Source organism: Gymnogyps californianus, chromosome 23 (genome assembly GCF_018139145.2).
Source record: "Gymnogyps californianus isolate 813 chromosome 23, ASM1813914v2, whole genome shotgun sequence".
NCBI classification, from domain to species: domain Eukaryota; kingdom Metazoa; phylum Chordata; class Aves; order Accipitriformes; family Cathartidae; genus Gymnogyps; species Gymnogyps californianus.
In genome coordinates this window covers 2,623,057-2,641,179 of record NC_059493.1, presented here as the reverse complement: position 1 = coordinate 2,641,179, position 18,123 = coordinate 2,623,057, and the positions used below count along the sequence as shown (strand labels likewise).

Here is an 18,123-nt window from a genome sequence, read left to right as displayed (position 1 = left end):
AGAGGCTGTTGAAGACAGGAAAGTAAAAATCAAAACAAAAGAAGAATTTCTAAGTATATTGGTTACTGGAAATTATAAGCGATGTGCTGGCACATAGAGTGGGCTGGTCTTTTAAAATACAGAACTTAATTAGACCATATAATCTCCCTTTTCCCAGAAGCGTAGAGACGGACAGTTATCTATCATTCAGTATTTTGGCAAAAAAAAATGTTTTAAATGTGTTGCCATGTTCTCCAAAACATGAGTGTAATGGGCTCTGAAACTTATAAACCCTGATCTATATCCCGATAAATTCTTATATCATTAAGAATATAAGGATAATTTATGCTACAACTTAAGAAATGAAAGAAACCGCATCGTTTTCAGCTTCATATGAAGCCTCACACCATATCATAAACACAACTCCATACTTTGATTAATTTATTGTCTCTTGATCCCTTGTCCAATCCTGGAGAATAAATCTGTATGATAGACTAAAATTCAACCTCAATGCGCTATTTAGAAAGAGTCTGTTTTCTGAAAACCGCTTTCTAATAACTGTTCAATAGATTTGAACTAAATATATGTAGCATTATCTTATGTCAATCTCTTCTGACTGCTTTAGAAGACAGAAAACACCTTCCACAGGCCCATCGTGCAGAATGTGTAGCAGTTAAGTGTCCAGTGTACAAGAGGAAAAAAATCAGGAAAGTTTTAATTGAACTTGTCTCGTCATGGTGACTGCTTCAAAAACACCACATTTCTTTGGTGAAAGATCCCCTAGACTTTTCTTGCAGCAAAGCAACTTCTTTAAATAGCTCTAGTAATAGAATATAAAATTGTTCAGAGATGAACACTTTCACTCCCCTATATTGGACACAGGAGCAATTACTGTTCATATTGTTTGCTAAGACTATTGCAGAAAGGCATTGCAACTACATAAGGAGGAATAGACCCTAAGAACCAAATAACACTGTGGTATGATAAATTAGAAAAATGGCCTGCAGAAAACAGTACTTACTCTGCTGTCTGCAAACAACTTTGCTGATAACCAAAGAAAGAGGTTTTGCTACTCTAGCCTCAGTGTTTCTTTGTAGTTAAAAATTCGGGGAGGATTATTTCTGCCTGATAATTTCTGCAAAGTTGTTACTTCTTTGGGGCATTACCTCCTTTGCTGGCTGCGAGTCCCCGGTGCATGCAAAGTTCTCAGAGCGACTCAGAGGCCTCAAAATACTTTGTGTGCAGTTCAGCACTTTTCTTAATGCTGTGTACAACTTCTATGAATAAGTATATTGCTTATGGTATATTAAACTCAGGTATTTTTGTTCTCTCTTGGCAAGTAATAGTCTAGAGTTTCCAGTCAAAACTGAACTGCAGGATGCTGTTAAAACAAAACATGACAGCCAATGCAAATTTCTCTATATTAATCTTCATGTGTTGCAAGGACCTCACTTTGCTGAATTTAATGCAAGTGGCACAGTCCAAAGTAGCTATTAAGTTTATTACTGCAAGATAAAAACAAAAAAGAAAAAGTCAGATGAGGGAGCCATAACCCACAGAAGAACGCTTAAGTGTGGTGCTTGCTTTAAGGCAGGCACAGAACGGCAGACCTGCTGAAGATTTTGATCATAGCAGGCACATAACCCATGCTCTCGGCAGCCACTCAGGGTTAAAAAGAAGCATGTGCAAAACCTCTGCTGACAGAATGGTTTGACACAGTGCTGATACTGAAGCCAAATAAATATTTACATTTTATAATTGAGTATAATTTGGATGACTTGGACAGCTGAGAAATATAATAATTGTTTCTAACAGAAACTGCAGAACAACTTACACTGGCTTTGTATTTCCCTCTCAATGAAATGTTTTGTGAAATGTCCCAACTCTGTTGACAGCTCTGATTTGGTTGCAGCCTCTTTATATATAAAAGAATCTATTTCTTCACGTGGAGTTTCTTCCAGTGTTTACTTGTTTTCTCGCCTATGTATGACACTTTAAAAACAAGCTGGCTGTTCTGGTTGTCCAGAACAACTGAAAAGAGTCTATTCCATAATTGTCTCTTTGGTCCACCAAATGAAACCATTATCAGATAGTATGATGAGGGAAGATTTATGTTAATGATTTCTCAGATAAGTAAAGATCCTGCTTCAAGGCTTGAAGAGATGAATAAATCATCATGTAAAACTGTGGCATAAAAGCAGTTAATGGCAGGTGGTAGTCAGAGTTTCTCCAGACTATGCTAAGTGCATTTGTTTGTCCTGGCCATCCTGCAGGAGCAGATGCTGAGTGCTTGGCATCCTTCCCACCATGTTCACAAGTATCTAGGGGGAACCCTTAAAAACTGGTTGGGTGTTAGAGCAGGAAGAGGCTGTGACAAGCATGTTAAGAAGCCAGACAGGCACCTTTGGGGGTTGAAAGCAGCTGTCTTCCTAGCATCTTGTGTCTCTTGGAGGATCCAGTGTCTGTCTGTAGCTATGAGATGATTTACATTCCCTCCGTCTGCTAGGAACTTAATTATAAAGGGAGAATAAAACTGAACGCATTTCTGGAATACTTTAAACACTCATTGTTCCACCATGCTTTGCCCCCCTGTATTATGTTTTATATAATTCTTTTCAGCTGAGTGATTCTTCCACTCTGAATGAAAGCAGAGATGATTACTCTGGAAAAATCTAATTACAGTTGCTCCACTTCTAGTATTTTGCTAATGTTTTCTTTATCGCTGTTGGTATCTTGCTACTGCTACCAACTCAGGATCTAAACGCAGAGCTTATCATTATCACTTAGTGCATCATTATAGATAGCCTGAGACACTCTTAAGAAGCAGTAAACTGCATATCAGCTATGGGTACAACAATGTTCTCCCTAGTTCAGTCTTGACTGTACTTTATAGGGCGAGGCTGATCTTTGAAGCTGTATATTCTCAGATTACCAGTGCATAGCTAATTTCTTCAGGGACACAGAAAAGATCGCAACCTAAGTCCAATAAAAATTGCTTATAGGAAGGCAAGAATGAAGAAATGCATGTTTTCTGAGCTGTAAGCTCTTAGGTGAACTTCTATATATAAACTGATCATGAGTTAAGTGCATGGTTTACTTGATTTAAACAGCTAATTATGACAAGTGACTAGTTGGCAGGTCACTCAGTTATAACTATCAGTATTAAATACTGAAGGAATTATAGCTGCCTATAGGCAGCCCATTTTATGTCCTTGTTTGTGTCATTTATTAACCCTTTATAAAGCTCTGAAAATGCAAGCAGAATGCATGCCCTGACTAAATTCACATACAGTAATTATTGTATTTTCTTGGAAGGATCAGCTTCACATGCCATTCAAATAAATTCTAAAATTTAAAAATAGTGTGTGAAAAAGGGACAGAGTAATCTGAAAATTCATAATCCTCCTCTAGAAAAACTAATATAAAAATCTTTAAACTAGTTTTCTCACGTTAGAATAATTGCTCATTGAAGCTGTTTAATGCTGTCCCATAATCATATGGATGAATGCTAAGATATAACAGAATGAAATATTAATATCAGTCTTTTTTTCCCTTTTACATTATTGTCCAGGTTGCCCATTCTAAAGTGTTTTCCAATATTTTGAAATTATAGAGAACATGTTTGGTTTAGTTGTTTTTACTGTTTACATGCCTTCACGGCTACAATGCAGAACACCATAATGGGTTTATAGCTGATGTTAGTTTGGAATGTAAAAAAAAAAAAAAAAAAAAAAAAAAGTGTTCTGAATGCATAAAGAGAAGAGACCAGTAGGAGAACTTTGGTATTTACAAAGTAATCACATAAAACAGAAGTTAGCTGCCCCCTATGTACTTCTCCTGTCTATTTCCGTACGTTTTTAGGAACTCAAAGCAACCAGAGATGCCAGAAATCTCTGATGATTAATTGCTGCAGTTGTCTATATAGCATTTGATGAGGGCATTCATCCCATAAACTGTCCCTGGCTGAAGTAGAGGAGTCACTGAAAGTAGTCACAGAATATAACAGGATGAAACTAAGAAGTAAAACTGAGACTGACCAATGATGTGCAGTGGGCTGCACGTGACTACCCAGGCAGGTGGGTGTTTTTAAATTCGGATGGAACATAAATATGGAAAATACGCTGTCATGCTCTATGCTGCATTAACTTACAGAAGAAGTACAGTTCTTGATGGGAACTTCCTTTTTTTGGATTCTGTAGTACAAGGTGATGGCAAGGAGACAGACTAGAGTAAGAGTTCTGATCCCTGCCTAGGAGGATTAAGTGAAGTGCATCTTTCTTAAGTTTCATTTTAGATGGGAGTCTCTCATCATTTGTGTCACTGAATGAAATCTAACCTTTCAGTAACTGTAACATCTTAGTATTTATCAACTGAATCATCAGTTACTAGTTTTGTCCTACTTTGAGTTTGCAGGGATGTTAGTAAAAACGCAATTGCAGAGAAAAATCGTGGATTTTTTTCCTATTTTGCGATTGTCACAACCTCTCTCTCTCTTTCTCATGCCTGCTTCCCCGTTTTTGTGGGATACATTTCTCTCACAGGAAGTCCCATTCTCTCGCGTGTGGTGCAGCAGCCAGAAGCCGCTGCACTGTGCCTTTTCACTGGAGCGCTACACTCCCGCAACTACACAGCTGTCCTGCAAGATCTGTGTCCGACAAGTCAAGGGTCATGAGCAAATCCTACAGATCCAGACATCCATTCTAGAGGTAAAGTGTTCTCTCTCCTTTTTGTTTTGGTAAGTCACTGTGTAGTATGAGACATGATCCCTCCCCATTTTTGTACTATCTCTGTGTAGTTTCCTATGCCCTGTTCAAAACTGTAACAAGTATATAAAGCCTTACAGATTCCATTTCCAGCAGAAATCAAAGCACACAGATTCTACAACACTAAAAATAATTTATATGTGAGTTGGTGGTAATAGTTCTCTTGCAAAAAGTTTTTTAATAGAGAGTTTCTCTATTTTTCCACTGAGAGTGGAAAATAGATGGATTGCCTGTATGCTGTTAGGTCACCGACTATTCACTTCGAGCATTTTTGTATACACAGAGTGTCTCGCAAGGACGGTAGCTTTGCTCACAGGTGAAAGCAATCAAACATGTAGTCAAGCAAGCTGGTGATGTGTCCTACAGCAATGAAAACTTCAGCTGCTTTTTTTCAGCATGTTGAGCATCTGTGTTAATTAATCCAGATTAATACTTCTGGATTAAAGATAGATGCCCATTGCTAAATGCACTATGCAGAGAATGCAGCAACTAAATAAGAAAACCACAAACATCATTCTGTATAAAAACATCCTCAGAATACGGCCAAGCGTTTTTCCGGTTCTTTATTGTTATTTCATAAAAAACTTCTGTCATTCTATATAACTCTCAATACAATGTTGCTGCTGCCTTCCCCCCCCCCGCCTTTTTTAATGGGACCTATCTGTCCACGAGTCCCCAGAGCATGTTACAAATCTGTCTTCAAATGGATTTGCTAGTATGGACGGCTTTCTCATGCCTATCTCAAAAAGTGATTGAAGAGTGAGGATAGTTTGACTGTAAAATAAATATATAAATAATAACTGAACACTTGAATTGCTCATTGCTTTACAATTCCCTGAACTAACCAGGTAGCAGTACCTTATCTCACATGTGCAGGGTATGAAAATCTACTACTGTTCTGCATATTTAATTTAAACAGTCAGAGCATGCGATATATCTACAGCACCACTATTACTTTGCATGGATGACTTCTGGGATGTGTTATAAATGTTATATGAAGAAACTACAGCATCATTGTTATTTAATATTTATGCTGCGTTGCACTGAAACGAATAACGCATGGAAATGTGACTCCATTACACAAGACTGGTATAATTTCATAGGAAAAGAATGGGCCAGATCTACAAAAGGATGTGGATTCCAAAGAGATTTTTAACATGGAAGAACTGAGGTACTTATAGAATTTAGGTGTTTTTAAAAAAAATCATAAATGTGAAATTTATGTGTCCATATTTTAGGCTTAAGCAATTAAAGATTTAGAAACCCATATGCTTTTGTGGCATTCCATCTACCAGTCACTGCTCTATTGGACTTAATCTGTAACACAACAATAAACAAAAAGAGGAAACTTGTAGAAGGAAAATGACACTATTTTAAATGGTTTTTATACAGAAGTGCTTGTGATGTTCTAGAAGTTCCTTCACAAATCAGAAAAATACCTCTTAGCTATTTAATCTTCTGTTGTCAATTCTAGAGACTATAGCTGGAATCTCAGGCTCAGGTTTGATTCTTTCTTCCTCCAAAAGCAGACTTGATACGCCAATAGGTATATGTAGACAGGCTCACTGCAGGTAGATCCCTGCATAACAAGGCAGGAAAAAGAGTACAGAACTGCCTGCACTCACAGCTATGCTCATTCTGAAGAGGCTGTGCAGAAATCTTGGCTCAGTTCCCCATTTCTAAACAGGAGTGTATGATAGCACCCTTGGTGTTACTCTGTTACTATGCTAAAGAGAGAGCCACCTACAGACCCCAGGCAGACAGAAAGCCGGATGCCCTAACCAACTGCTTTGCTTTTATATTCTGTGTAGAATGAAAGAGAAACCGTCACTTTCTTTGCACATGATGACAGCAACTTCCCTGCACAGATGGGTCCAAAAGCATTCAAAATCCCCTACTCTATTAGACAACGAATCTGTGCAACATTTGACACACCCAACGCCAAAGGCAAAGACTGGCAGATGTTAGCACAAAAAACCAGCATTAACAGGTAATGGAAGGCAATTTTGAAAGGTGAACATTTACATATGCAATAGGAATAATTTGCTGCTCTTATGGGTTTTTTCGTTTGTTTGCTGGTATTAAAGATGTGTGTATAGTAATTAACATACTTACTCTCAAGGATAAGCTGTATGGTTCATACATTGTTTTATATACGACTAACTGCTGAAAACAGGAACTGCTTTCTCCTCTGAATAAACCCGTGTGCCCTGTCCTACCTGATGTTTGCTTCTAAGGTCAGGTTCTTTGTTCTGGACTGGACCTTTTTTTTTGTACACCCACAAGAGTGGGGTCTCGGTAAAGTACAAGACTGTAGAAGGATTTTGGCACTGTTGTGCACTATGAAAGCAGTGGTTTAAAGGACTTAGGAGGCTGCATGTTCTCTCAAAAAAATCATATGGCCTGTTGCCTTGGCTTCTATCTACGTATTTTGTATTCCAAAATAAATTACACATTTTGCACTTTTTTTTTTTTTTTTTTTTTTTTTTTTTAGGAAAAGGCGTATTTAAAAAAAAGTCATGCTCTACTGTTAGGAGTAATAATATTATGATTATTAAAACTGAAAGATGCTGTAGAAACTAATTTACTACTTATTTTGCTTTTTCCACTTGGCTAAATTAAATTGGTGGAGGCGGTTCACTCACAGAAATATTTTCTGATTGTCACAAGCGCCATAAATATGTTCCCAAGAGGGTAGAGGAATACTTAAATCAAGCAAAATAACTTTTCATTGACTTGTTGCTTTGCATAGGAATCTCAATAAACCACATCTGAAACAAAGAAAAAAGTAATTTATAGTCTTGCAGCAGTGAGAGAGTCAGAAAATTCTGCTTTACTTATCAGCGTTTACTACCTATCGTCAGGCACTTTAATCTCCCCTGGTTTCCGTTCCTCATGTGTAGAGGAAGCTGGAGGAGATTTCTTTCTCAGGAAACTGAGAGACAGTGTGCTGAGGAGATTACACTGCCTTGTGTAAGACCAAATTTGTGATAGCCCTTTAACTTTTGATTCTGTATTGGAGATACCTGGTAGGGTCTTTGCAACATCTATTTTTATAAAATCAAATTCATAGATAGAAAAAGCAAGTTGCTGAGCACTTTAAACAACCCAAAATGTAGTTATAAAACCAGATGGTAGAGCACAAATACTTGACTTGATAGATTTCCACATATCTGCTGTACAGCATAATCCATTAGTGTCATCATAATACTTCCCCCATCTATTTGAAAATACAGGCCACTGCCATAGTAGTAGTTTTGTTGCAGTCAAGGTATTACTTGACAAGAGTAACAGCCTGGCTTTAGTTCCTCAGTTTAGACAGTAATCTGTTCTTTCAGTGCACTGAAACTATTCATATCATTGCTACAAGGAACTTCTTCAAAGCTGGAATTGTACTACACATACACAAAGTGTTCCCTGTATGTTAACTTTCAATCACCAATAGAGATGAACGTACTGAGGAAAGGTCATTAGTGAAGCTTGAGGAAAAAAAAAATTATATCTGCCTGTTTTTTACTGATGAGTAACAGTCCAAAAATGGTCAGTAGCAAACATTTAATTATCTTGGAGTTGGTTTAAAAACCCAAACAATAACATTCAAGTCCACATTTCCTTTTCTGTGCTACAGGTTATCTGTTTCCTCCTGTATTTATAAATATGTATCTATATGTAATACAAATGCTATAAATAACATTTATGCTTGTGAATGTGAAGTTAATATATTTATTCAGATGATTATGTCCAAAGCCCATAAATAAAAGGAGTTACAGGGTAATGTGTTTAAGATAAACACTTCGTTTTACCAAATTCTTTGCAAATATCACCTCTGCAAAGTCCTAAAAACATGATAAAATATAAACTTTCAAATTAAGATGTCATATCTTCACATACTCACAAGCATCAATTTAAGTTATATAATTCCTCTCCCTGACAAATACTTGCTGAGTTTACTAATGATGCTTTCCAGAACTGACTTGTTTTCTAAATTATATAGGATGGTACTGCTGGCCAGCATTTATGTACCTCAGAATATACAAGTCCCTTGTTCATTCTCCTTCTGCTAAACAGAGCAAGTGACATTTGAAGAATAAATGTACCAGTGTGTGTCCACTAATCGCATCTAGGTCTTGCGTAAAGGCTTTCTGTTTTTTTTAAACACATCTATAGTGCTAGGCACAACAGAGGGCACTTTCGCATTCATCGTAGCTACAGTATATACTGTTCCTCATCCTTTTTGTTTCACCTTTTAGGAATCTCTCCTATTTTGCTACACAAAGCAGTCCATCTGCCGTCATTCTGGACCTCTGGGAAGCCCGACATCAACATGATGGCGACCTTGACTCCCTAGCCTGTGCCCTGGAAGAAATAGGAAGGACACACTCCAAAATCTCAGACATAACAGAAACTGAGATTGAGGAGCCTGACTTCAGCTACAGCAGACAAAATGGACTTTAGTCACTTTTTTCCATTCAAGAACTGATGGCCAGCTTTGACTATTACAATAGAGATTCTCTTTGGCAGGGAGGAAATAAGGGTTTCTGCACAGTGTGTATGGAAACAGACACTCACTTCCACAATGCAGTTTTCAGTTGGAGGAGCAGAAGAAGCCCTATTAAAAATCATCTCAGTAATAAGGAAAACACAAGCTTCTCCCTGTCCTCTCTCATTTAACATTCACATTTTAATGTCAAAAACAAAACTACAGATCTATCATTCCTGGGGCAGGAAGGAGTGAGATACAGAGCCATAAAGGTAAATATTATGACATAATGCATTTAGGAAACAGTAATGCTAATGCAATGCCTAGTGAAAATCAGCAAATATGACATTGACTGTTTAGAGCCACTAGAGGTTAATCCTAGTTTAAAGGTTTGTCTTCTTGGGGCCTTGACTCCCCTTTGTCCTGCATCTCTAACTTACCACACTTGAAGAGTGGGTTTAAAGTGTCATTTGATAGCATCATGTTGTCACTTTGTATTTGCTACAGAAAAACTGAAAATCTGGCCTTATCCTGTTCAGATGTTTGAGGAATTAGAAGATCTCATAACTATTTAATTGATATCATGTGTATTCCAAACAATTTCTTTTAAAAATTCAATCACAATGAATGTACATTTGCTGCAGAGCTTTCCTGCCTATTCTGTTAACAAAATAACAGAACAAAACCCTTCTCTGTGAAATTAGCGTGTGTGAGAGAAATTTTCTAAAGTTCTCAGTCTGCAAACTTGCACTTAGTCAAAAAATGTTTCTTTGGGGGGGTGGATTTAAATAACCAAATAAAACGCAGGAAATTGCCAGCCCTATTTTAGCAAGTTTACACATTTTTTTATTACTTCATGTTCTGGGGCTAAACTAAAAAGTAAAGATGAAGTCAATCAGCAAAGCTTAATTTTGGTTTAGTTTCAGATTGAAACAATAAACCCCACATGGTAGTGCCAAAAATTGGCTTGATTTCATTGTACAATTTGGAAATTTCACAGGATATAAAGCTGGCTGCATTACACTTGGTTTAGTTACAAACATAACTGCATTTACCACCAAAACCAGAATCTCCTCATTTTTTATCCCTTTCATACAAAAATAATTTATTACTTCAACTGAACCAAAAAGAGAGCTGTCACTGTGAGCGAGTGTCCTAGTGGAACTGGTACTGAGCCAAATTTAACCATTAAAATTAGCCAAGGTGTTCGTTAGCTCTGGCCCTAGGCTATCAGTTTTGGTGACAGGAACACAATCAGTGTAAAGCAGGAACATAAACAAGACTTTAGGAGCTTTATGGAAATGCAAGAAATTGAAAACAAGCATTCTGGGTTTTTTTTACCCCCATATTTGGCCGAGAGCAGCATGATAGGCCACAGGGTAGGTACTTAGTGTGCAAATCTATAATAATCTGAGACTATTTCTTTACCCAGGATTCCAGTTCTGAGAAGTATGATGAACAACTCTTGATGTAAGACTTTGCTTGTTCTCGCTGATCTGAAATTGCAGATTTCATTGCTTTCCCAGCTCAGCAGGCTGGAATAGTCTTAGACTTATAAATACTTAGACTTCCCCAAACATTTTCTGCACTTTAGTATTTCATGCAGCCTGACATGAGAGTTCGTGTTTGCAATGGTAAATCATAATGGCTGCAAGCATATTTAAGACTGAGACAAAAATACCAGTTTATTTAGCAGCAAGCTGCCACTGTTTTCAGCAGCACATGGTTCTATCTGTGTTTGAATTATATTTCTAGTCACTTCCAGTCCTTCTCCTCAGAAACCTGTTCTTCATTGGACAAAATGTCATGAATTAAAAAAAAATAGGGAATGGCATCCACAGAAAGCAGTGGAGTTTTAGTGAGCTGTCGTTGTCTGGGAAACCAGCTACAGTCACTCTCCAGCAGTTAATTTGTTCTCAGCTTCTCCTCAGATGCAGTTTTAATTTTCAAACTACCTTAGGTTAGCTACCACAACAAAGACCCACGTACTACCCTGCAGGTGCTGTAACATGTTCATGTCATTCTGAAGAGCTGTATGTATTTTCTCATTTTCCAAATATATGTGAGCTACACATAGCATATGGGGTCAAAAAGAGCTGCTATATGGAGCTCAGACCTTAAAGCTTTTTTCTCAGGAAGCGCACCGTGTTTGCTTTCAAGACTTTGGTAGCTTTGAAAAACCTCTGTGTACAGCAACACCCAACTCTGCCTACTGAACGCTCAGTAAAGCCGAGAGAGAGAGAAACCAGAAGCTGTCTAGACTGACTTCCTCCAAAGTACATCTAAAAGGGCCTTCAGACTGAAGGGATCTGGGTTGTACACCAAAATCCCAGTTAGATCCAAAATCCAATGAAGTCTAGTGTCTGAGTTAACGTACTGAAAAGGAATAAACGTCAAAGTTTCTTACAGTGTCAGAAAAGAAACCCTTCAGTTTCAGGCCTGAGGTACAATTTTAATTTTACATTCCTCAATTAGGGTATTGTTGTCTCCCTTTAGGTTTTGTTTCCCCATTTTTCTTCACTTTTGCTAAAGCAGCTTCTTTGTTACTGATCTTACTTTTGTGAATCTGAATGAAGAACTCTGACTCTTTCCAACCTATTATTGTTTTGATGCTTTTGTATTGTTTAAGTGGACTAGAAATGCCCCAATACTACTTACTTACCGTTCTCCCACTGGAATGGGGTTTGAAACAGTAACCAAACCGCTAGCCTACATTTCTAATGTGAGCTTATCTATCTGTACACCTGAGTCTTACAAGAACTGCCATACTATGTCAGGTGAAAATCCATTTAGTCTTGTGTGGTATCGCTAATAGTGACCAGGATTGAAAGTTTAGGGAAACACTGTAAGAAACATGCGCTGTACTAAAAGGCTTCCTCAGCAGGGGGTTGCATCTGGACCACTGTGTCTAAGAATCACTGATACTGTCCTTCAACAAATTGACTGATCCCTTTTGAACCCCCTGAAACAGTTGGACTTCATGGACAATATCCAGGAGAAACAAGTGCCACAATCTTCTTTTGCATTTTTTTAAACAGCCCTTCCTTCTCGAGCTTTCCTTTTTTTAACACGTGCTGCCTAACAATTGCACTGGCTTCCCCTAGTTCTATGTAGTAAGGAATACTGAGTAACTGTTACCAAACCACCTTGTCCATATTATGCATTCTTTTACAGGCTTCTCTCACATTTCATTTCCGCTCACTTTCTTGTCTAGGCTGAAAAAACCTGGTCGTCTTTGAACATCCTTGCTGTTATTCTCTGTATCATCTCTAGTTCTGTATCTTTTTGGAGATGGAGTGACCAATAACCTGCTTTTCAACAGGAACGCAGCCTAAATCACACAATTCCTCCATTTCCTCAATTTCTTGCTGTTTCCACATTCAAGTATCAATCACAGAGGATTAAGATCTTGCTATAGCATAAAGCCACAAGAAACGCCTGCAAAACAGTGCAGGACGCCTGAGAATACAGTAACTGACTTTACTATGCAAATTACTCAAGCTAATACATTCTGAACATCCAGAAAATAAAACCTGTGAGGAAAAAATGTGTACCTGAAAAAAAAGACTGAGGTGACAGAGAAGATGTCAAAATCATTTAAAAAAAAAAAACCATAAAAAGGAAATTATTTGTTCTCCACGATAATGATGGATAGTGGCAGGCAGTAACTAACTGGACAATAAGACCTTAAGTTAGACTTTTGAGTGGAAAAATAGGCTACAGTTTTTTTCTATTCCCTTTCCCCCCACTGCATCTGTTGGTTACCTGATATGTCTGATACAGACATGCCTGTTTTCAGATGCTCTCTTTCTGTTGTTTTGTGTTAGCATCATGGGATGATATTAATAGCACTCAGCACTTTCACTTATGGAGGCTTATGCCAGTTCTCCTCCCTTTTTTATGCACAATCCTGGTTTTAGAGATGGAGAAATTACAACGGTTTTAGGTGAATGCTTCTGCTACCATATAAATGAGGCAGCCACATGGATTTTGTTACCGTTAACAAACAGCTAAACAATACAAATAAAATGTTAAATGTTTGCTTCCTCTTTTCTACAGTAGAAAGCAGCTGACTTTTGCCAGCTCCCCTACGAGCCTGCTGTAAGTATGCTTTGCAATACAGTATTCTCTCAGAACTATAATTTAGAATTTGTATGCAAATGCTATATAAATAGATACATTGAACATTATTAGCGATCTTACAATTCCAGAAGCACATTTTTAACATCTATGTTAAAAAGATTTTCTGGAAATGTGTATAAATTTAATCCAAAACACAGATGTAAAGGAGCATCTGAAGCAGGATTAGAGGCCAGAAATTAAAAATGTATTCCTTTCCTCTATTTTATAAATTATGACTTTTGAAAAATAATTTTAAAAATCCCTTCACGAACTAGAAAGTAAAAGAAAGAGAAATGTAATGTTACACACTTCAGATTCCGTCTAGCTGCCCTGAGTGCGAGATGATGAAATAGCCATTTTGATTTTACATCACCAAAGAATCTGCTCTAGTATATTTTCATCTTCCTAAATACTTTTCCCAGATATTTCTGTGCTGTGAGTCATTTAGGACTAATAGTTGCATTTTACAAATGACTTACAATTTTGTCACCAAAATGGTGCACTTCACAGCTCCGCCAGACGCAGCATCATAAAGCTAATTTACCGCTTTTACAACACTGCTTTTGCAGTCTTACTAGTTTAAAGTCCTTTAAGCCACAAGGAAAGGAACCCTGCTCTGTAGATTTAAATTCAAACTTCATTTACCAGTGCAAGTCCCATAAAACGAAGATGTACTCCCACAAAAATTTTATTGGGCTTTTTGTAATAGATGAAAAGATATTGACACAATTCTCTTAAAATACAGGGAACTGTTTTTGTTATTATTTTTATCTCTGGCAACAGCTGGTCTCCTCCTCTATGGGCCTGTGCACAGCTTGCTTTCAGCAGGTTAAGAGAGAAGCTTATTCAGCATAAATCACTAAAACAGGGATCTTGTTGTAGGACTCCATGGTATTAACATCATACTAAAGGTCCATTCTTTTTTTTTTTTCACTTGAAAGATAGTGCTATATGAAGAGTTTTAAAACATTCAGTAACTGATCAATTCCAGATAATACTTTCCACTACAAAAAATAAAGTTTATGTATACAGTGCAGCTAAAACAAGTGAGGAACTGTTGTGGACTTCTGTTCATGATCTGATTTTTTTTTTTTTTTTTTTTTTTTTTTTGGTCTGTCTCTGCCTATAAAAGATAGATTTAAGCAAAGGGCTGCATTATTTCTTGGATGGTAGTTAACTGAGTGGAAAACAGGAAATTATTTCTAAGCCCTTAACAACTGTGAATGATCTGAAGACTTGTCTTTCTAGCCTTTCTTTTACTAATTTGAATTATACCTAGGAAGTTCTCCCACTCTTTACACAGCAGTAGAGATGGTTAACATTATTCACTGAGAACCTTTTTCATGTTAAACTTGCTGAAGAATGTTTTCTATGGGTTATTCCTTTGTGGTATATGCTTTGGTAAAATTACTCCCTTGACACTATTCCTGCTTCAGAAGAGGCTGGCGGTTTTTCCACAGCAGCATGTAAAATGGCACATATATCCTTTCTTGGATATATAATGACTGTCTAGTTAAAACTGTCTAGTTAAAATTACTTAAAGAATTCCTCAGCAAGTACAGTAACTAAAAATACTAAGTATAAAACATACAATACCTGTAGCAACAAATAAAATTCAATGTGCTGGCAAAAGATCATGAATCATTTTCTAGTAACGCACAGCCTAGCTCTTTTCTCTCATTCCCAATACTAGAGCAAGTGGTAGCAAAAATCTCCTTTCCAACATGGACAAAAATAAATAAATCACTCTAAGATCAAAGAATCACTTAGAGAATCATTTGATAGTAACAGCATCCGCAATGCAGAAAACAGAACTGATGTTCTACTCATTGCTGCAAGTAAAAGAAAAATCTGTCAGTATCCATGTTCACTGTTCTGTCCAAAAATAAAATAAATGTCTAGGAATTTGCCACTATATTTTTTGTATTAGAGGTGAATAGTACAGATTCTAATAGTGTTTCTTGTCTGGGGCTTGGGTGGGTAGGGGTGTATTGTAATTTTCAAGCTATTGCAAAAGCTGCTTTTAAATAAGCTGTTCAATTGTATTGAATAACTGGTTTGTGCTTTACAAGGGAATCCAGGTGAGCCAGGATTCAATGGGTAGCCTCCTTGCCTTGCTGTCACAGGGTAACTAGAGCTGAAGTCACTTGTGAAAATTTAGCTAAGGGATAGGGAGATTAGATGACCCATCCCTGATCTGTAACGTAGTGTACTGTAATCTAATGAGATTAGACACTCACCTACTGTAGAACCGTGGTTTTGTCAGCAGCTACTTAGTTTGTCTGCCCCTGGTGTGATAACCTTGGTTGAGAATGTACTTCTGCAGATTTAAGAAGATGTCAAACCCCTGTGTTATCTGGTCTCTGTATATAAATCTTATTGTCTAATCCCAAAAGGAAATGTGTAGCACAAAATGAAGTTAAGGGTGTACTGCACCAAGCCTGGTTAAAGTTTTTTCTGAAACAGCAGGAGGGGGAAGACATGGATCTAACAGCAAGTGTATTTGCTACAGAGAACAAGAATGCTTCCTAACAAATCCTCGCTTAGAACTGACTGAAGCTTTGTTTTTGCAGTTTAAAAAATGTAAGACCTGGTATTTCCCATACTGAAATTTGGAATATTAACCTTATGATGATACCTTTTCAAGCAGTTCCTTCAGTTTTCCCCCATTTGTGCACTGAAGTTGGAGGGGGAGGGAGGAGTATTTTTACATGAAGCTGTAGACTTTTGCATTCTTTCCACTTCCAGTCTAAAACCCAGATACCATTACTGAACCTCACAAAGTTCCCTGATGCATCAGTAAGCAGTGTACACACACACACACACACATATATGTGCCTCATTGGGGATGTGGCATATACATACATACATATATATTTGGGAACAGCAAACGGACATCATATAATTTGTGACTTGGGAGATGTAGCTGCCTCCTCCCACCTCTTAACCAAATTCATGCCCACTGTGACTCTGCTGATCTCAGTTTATACGTGGGTACAAAAAACGTTAAGTGTACACCTTTTGTTAATTTGGATGAAGTAAAATGTGATGCTGGTCAGTCTGGTAAGACTGAAAACAGTGTTATGCATGACTAGAGCTAACTGAAAAATTTCCATTGCATTTTCAACTTCCAAAACTTTTGACCAGCCTTTTGGTGAAAAGAGGAGGGGGAACTTCAACCTAATCAAATACAAAATAAATAATAATTTTTTAACAAGAGAAAAAAACACAAGTATTCCTCTAGAGAGACCTATTTTCTCTTCTGCTCCTTTATTTTCACAATGAATAGGTTCTGAAAATGTTGGTTCTTGCTCATTTGACTGAGCATTCTTCCCTCCCCCCGCTTCTCCCCACGGTTTCAGTTTGTTTAGAACTGAAAAAAGAGCAGAGGTTTGAATGCTTTCTTTAGTATGAAGCTGAAGGAGTAGGGAAGAGAGACAGAAGAACATTTAATAAAAAGCATGGCCTTGGCTTCATACCACACTTTCTGTGCCTTGTTCTATCAATGTAAATTCTGAATGTTGTACAGTAAAATACTTGGGAAAGACTCCTTGGAAAAGGCTGCACTGGCTTCTTTTTTCAGCACATGTACATATATAAATATATATACATATATATTTGGTAATGCCAAACAGCTGTGTTATATTGTACTGAAAATGGACAGTTTGAATGTTTTATGTAGAGTTTGCAAAAATTGTATGGCTATAGCCTTTTGAAGATAAATGTACAGACGTAAATTACTGCATATCAGTTATTTATGAATAAAGTCTTTTACTGACATCTTAGATTACTGTATGAGTGGCATATTAATTTCTGTGATAAAACAAGATGCTCTGATAAGAGTGCTTTGGGATGCTTCACTGGTTTTATAGTGAGTCTTGTATGGGAGTTTGTGCTGGAAAACTGTGTACTAGACACCTTTTTCCAGAAAACCTGCAAAATCTACAGGAATAGGACCAGAACTGAAGTTTACCCTTTACTGACAACATTGAAACAATTCAAGAATATCATCCTGCTTTCATACTAGTCTGAACTACAACCCAAAGAATGCCAATTACATTCTACCTAAAATGTGATTTAAGGTATTTCACTAAAATGCCTTATTTATTTGTCTGAACATATGTACAAGCCCTACTCCAGGACTAGGACATCTTTGTCCTTTGCACTGCAAAAGCAACATATATTACTCTGCTTTTTGCAAGGTGGAAGATGCAAAACCTCTCTGCGTATGTATATACACTGACAATTCTCTCTAAAATGCAGATAGCTCCATTGCTACATTCAGTAAATGGTTGTACCTTGAATCCTGTATCACTGGAAACAAAGCTATGAGTTCTGTTCCATTTACCATGTAAATGTAATCTTTTGATTTGTAACACCCTTTACTGAGACACACCAGATAAGAACTCATTGTCTTGATTAATCCTCCCCATACAGATGAGCTCATAATTTTAGATCCCACTTAAAAGAACAGACATACCCTGTCAGCAAATAGAGCGCTCAGTCCTGCAATCGGAAAGCCTCTGATTACTAGGTAGCTATCACCACTAGGTGGCAACCTCACAAGGAAGGGGGCCAGTGAGTACCCGTACCATCTGTGCTCGTCTCCTTCACGGGCACAGGCACCTGCCTGTCACCATGGGGGCCCTTGGGTGGGGCCAGTGCAACACTGGGGGTTTTGGGGTTGTTTTTAATAATTTAGCTGCTGTCAGCCTTACTTCACTGCCTCAGGAACAGTGATACATACCCCCTGAAAATCCTTATCATAGCCATCCTAGC

General features: G+C 37.5%; 1 protein-coding gene across 1 annotated transcript in view; it reads left to right on the top strand.

Moving 5' to 3' along the window:
- UNC5D (unc-5 netrin receptor D) overlaps window positions 1–9,254 on the top strand; it is an 81,708-nt gene extending 72,454 nt beyond the window's left edge. Inside the window, exons 14-16 of the mRNA XM_050910109.1 lie at window positions 4,521–4,685; window positions 6,554–6,732; window positions 8,993–9,254. Coding sequence (XP_050766066.1) covers window positions 4,521–4,685; window positions 6,554–6,732; window positions 8,993–9,197 — 549 coding nt within the window. The 3' untranslated portion in view covers window positions 9,198–9,254. The remainder of the gene's footprint in view (window positions 1–4,520; window positions 4,686–6,553; window positions 6,733–8,992) is intronic.
- Window positions 9,255–18,123: the final 8,869 nt, after the last annotated feature.